This window comes from Vitis riparia, chromosome 7 (genome assembly GCF_004353265.1).
Source record: "Vitis riparia cultivar Riparia Gloire de Montpellier isolate 1030 chromosome 7, EGFV_Vit.rip_1.0, whole genome shotgun sequence".
NCBI classification, from domain to species: Eukaryota; Viridiplantae; Streptophyta; class Magnoliopsida; order Vitales; family Vitaceae; genus Vitis; species Vitis riparia.
Genome location: NC_048437.1, coordinates 890,825 through 899,574, shown reverse-complemented (window position 1 = coordinate 899,574; position 8,750 = coordinate 890,825). Strand labels below are relative to the sequence as shown.

Sequence of the window (8,750 nt, the reverse complement as noted above, 5' to 3'; positions counted from 1 at the left end):
CCAAGATTGGTGGAGGCAAGCTGGTTGATATCCATCTATATATATCCTTTTATTTTATGACTTTTTCCAACATATATTTTGTGGGATGTCTTATGTTACCATATATCATATTGCTTAATTGTTAAATATGATGGTCCAATTTATCGCTTTCTATTGAGACAATTATGATTGTTCATGTACGTAACTCATTTAATTCTTGTGTTAAATGTGTGGGTCAAGGAGCAACTAGTCCAACCTCGCAATCAATATAATGAATAATGAATATTTGACTCCAACCTTAAACCTTATCCTTGATCCTCTAGAGCAAATGATGCAATGGGAGAATTTTTTTTTCTTTTTATTTTAATTTTAGCATAAATGTTGCCCCAATATAGGCTTTGGACCTTTGATTTACCCTTGGCTCTATAATCCCCCTCCACTTATTTGCATAATTGTACAATTTATTTATTTTTTTCTTCAAAATACTCTAATTAATAATTTATATTTATTTTATCATATTTTGAGTCAAATAAATTTTATATTTTTTCCCGTAATATAATCGACTTAGTTGTTAATTGTCACACCTAGTCTCTTGTATGATAATCGACTCATAATTAGTTTTACCTAACCTTAAAATATAATTGTCTTTTTTTTTTTGGGCAATTGCGTAATATTTGAGAAAGAGTTACATGTTTTAGAGCAATGTTGGATTTACTTGTTTATTTCTTGTTTTTGGATTTGATTTTCTAATCCAAATTTCCAAAATATCTATTGGACAAATATTCTTTTATTTTTTTTCACAAAGCATTATGATATGGTACCAAATCTAAGGGAAGTTGGAGAATATTTTTACGCTTAAATAATTTTATTAGAAAAATTATTTAGAAAATAGTTTAATATAAAAATCCAAAAAATATTATTTCTTATTGAAGTCCTTATTTAACTCATGTAAAAAGCTATTTTATGTCTAATAAATTTTTTTATAATACCAGTATTACCCTTTTCATTGAACCAATCTTAGAATATTAGCCTAAAATGAACCCAAAACTTAACTAGGCTCCTCTAGCCCCAGTGTAATAGAAATCTTAAATTAATTGATTAAAAATGATAAAAAGAACTCATTTTTGTAAATTTAACCTCCATATTTTTTTGTCTTGAAAACAAGCTTGTTTTTGACATAAATGTCCCTCAATGTATCGAATATTAACATGTGTTCGAAAGAAAAAGTTTTGTTGCAAGAAAAAAATGAGGGTATTTTTATGTAAAAATGGATAAATTTTAGGGTTGAAAAAAAAAAGGGTTCGAATTACAAAATGGGAATAATTTCATCCTTTTTAATCAAATAATCCATATCCAATTCTTTTTGGCCCTATAAACCCAAAACACCCTTCTCAAATAAGTCCATGTTGAGGGCCCAATAAGTTCAAAACCAACCTCTCGTAAAGCCCTTAAACGTAAACCCTCCATGGCCCATGCTCACTTTTTTTTGTGATTAATATTGAGGGTTATAACCAATAACAATGAAAGGGTGAAATTACCTGTTACAATCAACTTACTCATCACGATCAAATAATGAATTTATTCTACTTGTTACGACTTAGGATATGAGTGAAAATAATTGATATAATAGGGGTATTTATGTAAAAGGAAGTGTATGAATACATCATACTTTTGTATAATACTATTGATTAGTAGGCATTTCTCTTTTATAATCAAGTTTCTCGTTTGGTATAACCTTTTACTTCTACTACAATAAAAAAGAGTAATTCTAAAAAAGAAAAATCTTGGTACTTTAAAATTTTGTATTAATAAAATAATTTCCTAATAAATTAAGGTGCTTAAATTATTTATGGGTAAGTAAAAATGTTTATTCAACATAATATTGTGATTGTTTATCTTGAATTTGTTTTTTAATTGTTGTTGTGATTGTGTGTAAATATGCTGGTAACAATATTGTGTTAATAAAGCATGATTAGATTGTCAAATAAATAAATATTTGATATGAACACTTTTTCTCTATATCTTTATTTCAATATAGTTTGTATAGCCATATGTTTTCACTATAATAGATTTAGATAAGTCTAAGATAGTTTATATGTACTTTGCAAGATCCAAGGCATGAGAACGAAGTAATACTGGTTCCCAACATTTTAATCAATTAATTCTAAATTTTATGTGTGGTTTTTATTTTCAATTACTCTTCATATTTGTCTCACTATTTTTTAAAACAATCATAATAAAACAAGTGAAAATAACTAAAAATATGTAACTAAAAAATATATGTTTTTTTATTATTATTTTAATAATAGAAAACTATGGCTTATTTGGTAACTATTTTTTAAAAAAATTCTGAAAAAATAGTTTTTGAAAAATGTTCTCTGATGTTTTGTAAAACAAAAGTCTGCTTGGAAATCTAAAATATTTTTAATATGTTTTAAAAATAATTTTTATGTCTACATCTTTATTTTTAATCATTATATATGTTTATATAATTATTTTTTAAAATAATTCTCAAAAAACAAGTGAAAATAAAAAAGTTATCTAAAGACACCTTATTTTATATTTTCTGATAACAGAAAACAGAAACAGTTTCTAATTATTAAATACATTTTCTAGTTTTTTTTTCTTTTGAAAAACAAAAAAAATATTTTGAAAACAGTTTCCAAACATGACTTTTATTTTTTTTTTCCCAAGAATAGAAATCCGTTATAAAAATAGTTAACAAAGAGGCCAATTGTTTTCAAACATAAAACTTAAAAGAATAGTTTTTTTACTTTTACATTTACATTCTACACCTAAAAGCAAAAGATAAAAACTATCCTAAATGGAATGATATTTGATATTTATTTAATTTTAATTTTTAAAAAAAATAAAAAGCTCAAATACACTAACACAATAATAAATGAGAAGACCCCACATAACAAAAACTAATATATATTCTTACAATCTATTCAAATCTTAAATTGAAGTTGAAGTAATGTTTAAAGAATACTAAATACCAAGTCCATGAAATCAACAGCAAAATCAATCTGTATCAGATCCTCTTTCTGATATAATATCATATTTATGAAGTGCTCATAAAAATGTGGATGCCTAGAGGAATAACCAATCAAATTTATGTATTTTATCCCACGAACCGTTGTCATTAGGGGTTCTCTTCATTAAAAAAGTGTTTTTTAAAAAAAAAACAATATTCCTTTCTAACAAAAGCATTAACATTTGTACTTATTCCCTTAAAAGGATGTTGTTCCAAAAATAATTTCATTTGAACCTAAAATAGATATAAAAACAAATAAATAAAAAAAGGGAAGAAAACCATACTTCATTTCATATTCCTAACTTCACTTTAATAATGGATGCATAGATTTTTTATTCTCCCATTTTTGCCTCATTGATGATGGGTAAATAAATTTTTTCCATGAACTATTAATTAATTGTGAATTTTAAAATAAATATAATTTAATTTTAAAAACAAGAAGAAAAAAAAAGGTTTAATGTCAATAAATTATTTTCATATTATAAGTAAAAATTCATTTAATATATTTATGTCTTCAATATAAAGATTAATTAATTTAAAAATATATAAATTTTTATAAATATATATATATATTTTTTGATAAAAATAAAAATAAAAATAACGGCTTTATTTCGACCTACCAATCACATTTTTTAGAATAATTTATTATGTTCTTAGTAGGTAAAAATGATGATGGGCGATTTTGATAAGCATTGTATTGAGTGAAGGAAAGGATCCTAGGCTTTCGAACTCGAAGGTAGCAACGGTGTTTTTCATTGGCATGGGTCCGTCCCTCCAACCTCAAAAGAAATAAATGAAAATTAAATAAATCAAATTAAAAAATAAAGAAAAGAAAAGATAAAGAAAAAGAAAGAAAAGGAAAAAGGCTGTTCTACAGCAGGCCGGCAACTGCGCCGAGATTCCGATTCAAGTGCTTTACACAACGAATATCATGAGAAATTGGAAAAGTCCATTTTATCCCCCCATCTTTATGATACACCTAATTTTCTCTTTCTTGGTGTTTTCTTTTTTCTTAAAATTATCTTTTTTCCTTTCTATTCAAAAGTTTAAATTTGTTACTTGAAAATGCCTCTTTGGAAAAATTCTAAAAATAATTCTTATAAATAATTTTTAATTATTTTATTTGAAAACTCAAATATAAAATATAGTTTTCACTTTTTTTATTTTTATTTTTTATTTTTTTAAGGTAGTATACAATTCCAAAGTTCTTAAACTATTTTTTATGCTTCCAATTGTTACGAACCAATTAAAAATATTTAAAATTTCAAAATAACTTTTTTTGTCAAAAATCTATCAAATGTGTTTTTTGAATTAGAAAATTGTTTTATAGAACAAAATTTTAATCTCAATTTTTAATTTATTTTTCAATTGTATATAAGTTATTTATTGCGAGTATAAAGTAAAATATGTAGGATACATGGTATGACAATCAATTTTATCATACTTATAGATTGTGAATTAGAGTACGTCTAATAGTAGTTTTAAGAAATATTTTTAATATTTTTAATACTTTGAATGATAAAAAATTTTCAAGTGTTAGGTGGTATTTATTTTAAAGTTAAATAAAAAAAATTAAAATATTTAGTTTTTCTTATTCATCCAAAAGTAATTTATTGATATCAATCAATATAACTAAACTAAACTTATTGATAATAGGTTTACTTCGGTTATATTGATTGATATGAATAAGATACTTTTAACTGAATTAAAAAAAAAAAATGTTTTAACTTTTTCTATTTAGTCAAAAAACACAAACATCACCCTAAAAAAAATTAAAAACACTTAAAATCGATTTAATATATTATTAATTAATTTAAATTTTTAGGTAAATTACATGTGATATCAAAGCATAATGTATTTTTTTATGTTTATGGGGTTTATATACAAACTAAAAAAAAAAAAAAAACTTTACTTGTGAGACAAGATCTTAATGTAAATATAAAAAGATTATTGGTGAGACATTGTGTTAATATGTTAAGGTTATACCCTAAATCTATTTAACATAGATTATTGATTCATTAATAAGAGTTTTTTAAACTGAAAATTAATAGCTTACTTTACATAAAAAGAAGCTTCTTAAAATAAAATAAAATAAATCAAATATATAAATTCATTTATTTTATATAGAAGTGACTAGTTTTCTAGTTTTAAAAACGAAATACATTAGAATATTTTGAAAAACAATTCTAAAAAAAAAAAAAAATAGTTTTCAACACTAACTCTTAAAAACAATTTTTTGTTTTTAGAAATATTTTAAAAAAATAATTATACGATCAAATAGATTATTTTTTTCAAAAAATTATTTAAGAGTGATTTTAGGATATGTTCAATTCAAATAAAAAAAAATAAGTGTTAAAATTACTGTTAAATCCACTTTTACTTATGTAAAACTGTTCTGGAACAAGGCTTTAAATTTTTTAAATTTTATTTTGTCTCGTAGTTTTTGTTTTCTTTACCGTTGGTGCCTCTAATTTTTTAAATTCAAAAACGTTAACAATAATGATAAAAATAGGGTCCACAAATGAGATACATGCCAGCCATGAAGCAGGAGAGCATGATACTAAGATTTGTGAAACCACGTTGGATATTATAAATTTAAATCATAAAAAAGACAGATAATAAAGTGTGGTGAATCATCATTATGCTGGAAGCATGAAGGGGAAATTTGACAGTTTGTTTTTGGGCCCCACACCCTCCCCATCCCCCTATACAAATCCCCCCACTTCCTCCTCCACCCTCACCACCATCTCTCTCTCAACCTCTTCCAAATTCTACTTCTACCAAAGATTTTTGAGTTTCTTTTTTCAAGAATTTTGATAGCATCACCACCATCATGGAGGCCATGGCCGAGGAAGTTAAGAATGCGGCGCAGCAGAAAGAAGAAGTGGCGGCGGTCGCTGCAGAGGAAGTGGTGGTTGTCGCTGATGTTCCTCAGGCTGAGAAGCCTGCGGCTGCTGTTGTTGTTGTAGAGAAAGAGCCACCACCCGTGCCGGAGATGGAGGAGGCGGTGAAGCCGCCTCCGACGGAGGAGTTTGTTGAGTCTGATGAGAAGATTCCTCAATCGGATTCTTTCAAGGAGGAGAGCACCAGAGTTTCTGATCTACCGGAGACGGAGAAGAAAGCTCTCGAAGAGCTGAAACAGCTTGTCCAAGATGCCCTCAACTACCACCAGTTCACCGCCTTGCCGCCGCCACCACCGCCACCGAAAGAGGAAGAGCAAGCGCCCGTGGAGGTGGAGGAGAAGAGCCCGGAGGAAGAGAAGAAGCCCGAAACTACTCTGCCGGAGATGAAGGATGAATCCCAACCGCAAGAGACTGTTTCAGTTGTAGCTGAAACAGTAGTGGTTGCGGAGGCAGTGGAGGAGAAGGTGGACGACGACGGTGCAAAGACGGTGGAAGCCATAGAAGAGACTATTGTGGCAGTGGTTGCGCCGCCGGCGGAACAGCCTCCTCCACCCCCAAAGGAGGCGGAGGAGGCTGCCGCACCACCTCAGGACACAAAACCTGAGGCTGCAAATGCTGCTGCTCCTCCACCACCTCCGGAGGAGGTGTTCATATGGGGGATAAAGCTAATGGAAGACGAGAGAAGTGACGTAATTCTCTTGAAGTTCCTCAGAGCCAGAGACTTCAAAGTCAAGGAGGCCTTCGCCATGATAAAAAACACAGTTCAGTGGAGGAAAGAGTTTGGAATCGATCAGTTGATGGACGAGGAACTCGGAAATGATCTAGAGAAGGTGGTGTTCATGCATGGATTCGACAAAGAGGGACACCCGGTGTGCTACAACGTATATGGAGGGTTCCAGAACAAGGATCTTTACCAGAAAACATTTTCCGACGAAGAGAAGCGGCAGAAGTTCTTGAGGTGGAGAATTCAATTCCTGGAAAAGAGCATCCGGAAATTGGATTTCACACCCGGAGGCCTTTCCACCATTGTCCAGGTTAATGACCTGAAAAATTCTCCGGGGCCTGGGAAGTGGGAGCTCAGACAAGCTACCAAACAGGCCCTCCAGTTACTCCAGGACAACTACCCTGAATTCGTGGCTAAACAAGTATGTTGATTTCTATTACTTTGACAAAAATCTCATTACAGAAGATGATGACATTGAGTTTAAGCTTGAGATTTTGTTTGTTTCTCAGATCTTCATCAATGTCCCGTGGTGGTATCTGGCAGTGAATAGAATGATCAGCCCTTTTCTGACTCAGAGGACCAAAAGCAAGTTTGTCTTTGCTGGTCCTTCCAAATCTGCAGAAACCCTTTTCAAGTGAGTACAATAACTAGACGCTCTCGATCGGCTCAATTTTGGTTTAGATTTGTTAGAATAATTATATTCCTGGTTTTGAATTTGATCCAAACCCGTATCTGGAAAATAGATATATAGCAGCGGAGCAAGTGCCGGTCAAGTATGGAGGACTAAGCAAAGAGGGCGAATTCGGGACAGCCGACGCAGTAACAGAGATTACAGTGAAGCCTGCAACAAAACAAACTGTGGAGTTTCCAGTAAATGAGGTGGGGATTGTTTTGTTTTTGGGTTTTTGTTTGAATTTTGAGAATCCAATGACTCCTCTGGGGAATGTCCTTTATTTTTTTCCTAGTAACCAAACATCCAGGGAATCTTTTCTTGGATCCTCTGAACACTCTGTGGTTGTATCCACGGTTGTTATTATTATTGCAACAGTGGACCTGTGTTTCGGAGGAAACAAAACTAGAAAAAAAAAAAAAAAGGATGATTTTTTTTTTTTACTAGAGCATTATAACCATGCTTGGTTGCCAAGAAAAGCAGGGTACTTGCATCTATGTCTAATTTCTCTCCCAAATTTTATCTTCATGACTAGCAAACATGTCTGCAGCATGATTAAAAAAAAAACTATCTGATCTATTTTTAATGTTCCTTCATTATTTTTTGCTTTCTATTTTCTTTTCCTCTTATTTTCCCTCAAATTTTCTGGGTTGTAATTGATATGCAGACATGCCTGCTAACATGGGAGGTTCGCGTGGTGGGGTGGGAGGTGAGCTATGGCGCAGAGTTTGTGCCAAGCGCGGAAGAAGGGTACACGGTGATAATCCAGAAGGCAAGAAAAATGGCAGGGAATGAAGAACCAGTGGTATGCAACAGCTTCAAGATTGGGGAGCCCGGAAAGGTGGTGATCACCATTGACAACCCCACCTCCAAGAAGAAGAAGCTCCTCTATCGCTTGAAGACCAAGCTTTCTTCAGATTGAGCAATGAATTCAAGATTGGGGTTCTTTTGTTTTTCTTTTTGAAATTTAATTTTTGGTTAATTTTCTTTGTTGGGAGCTATATATATATATATATTCAAGTATATGTTTAATTTTAATTGATGGGGTCGTTTCCATTTCTCTATTTTATCATCTTTTTAACTGAATATGAAGTTGTGATGGAAGATTAATATTGGATGTATTTGAGTTTTTGAGGGAATTAAGCCCCAAAAAAATTGTATGTAAATTTTGTTGTCTGGGCAATATATATATTTATGGATGTATTTTGGGCACATTTTATGTTATTGGTGATACTAATATTGTAAAGATATGTTAATCGAAAACTTACTTTTTAAGAGTAAGATGAAGTCAAAAACCTCGAGAAGTGTTTTCAAAAATGATTCTAATTTTTTTTTTCTTGGTCTTTGAGGATGGGTGACAAACACGTCTAAGAGCTCGAATGACAATAATTTTAAAAAGTGTTTATAATATTTTTTAATACTTTAAAAAATTTATTA

At 30.5% G+C, this 8,750-nt stretch overlaps 1 protein-coding gene across 1 annotated transcript; it reads left to right on the top strand.

Annotated features, from left to right (window-relative positions):
• The first annotated feature begins 5,750 nt into the window (after positions 1–5,750).
• LOC117919109 (patellin-3-like) lies at positions 5,751–8,527 on the top strand. The gene is made up of 4 exons (XM_034836188.1): positions 5,751–7,064; positions 7,153–7,277; positions 7,387–7,522; positions 7,981–8,527. Exons 1-4 carry the CDS (start codon positions 5,850–5,852, stop codon positions 8,233–8,235), a joined length of 1,731 nt encoding a protein of 576 aa, XP_034692079.1. The 5' UTR covers positions 5,751–5,849; the 3' UTR covers positions 8,236–8,527.
• Positions 8,528–8,750: the final 223 nt, after the last annotated feature.

Coding starts and splice junctions, on each gene's coding strand:
- LOC117919109 (XM_034836188.1), top strand. CDS start 5,850: ATGGAGGCCATGGCCGAGGAAGTTAAGAATGCGGCGCAGCAGAAAGAA. Junction 7,278..7,386: donor TCTGCAGAAACCCTTTTCAA/GTGAGTACAATA, acceptor TCTGGAAAATAG/ATATATAGCAGCGGAGCAAG. Junction 7,523..7,980: donor TGGAGTTTCCAGTAAATGAG/GTGGGGATTGTT, acceptor ATTGATATGCAG/ACATGCCTGCTAACATGGGA.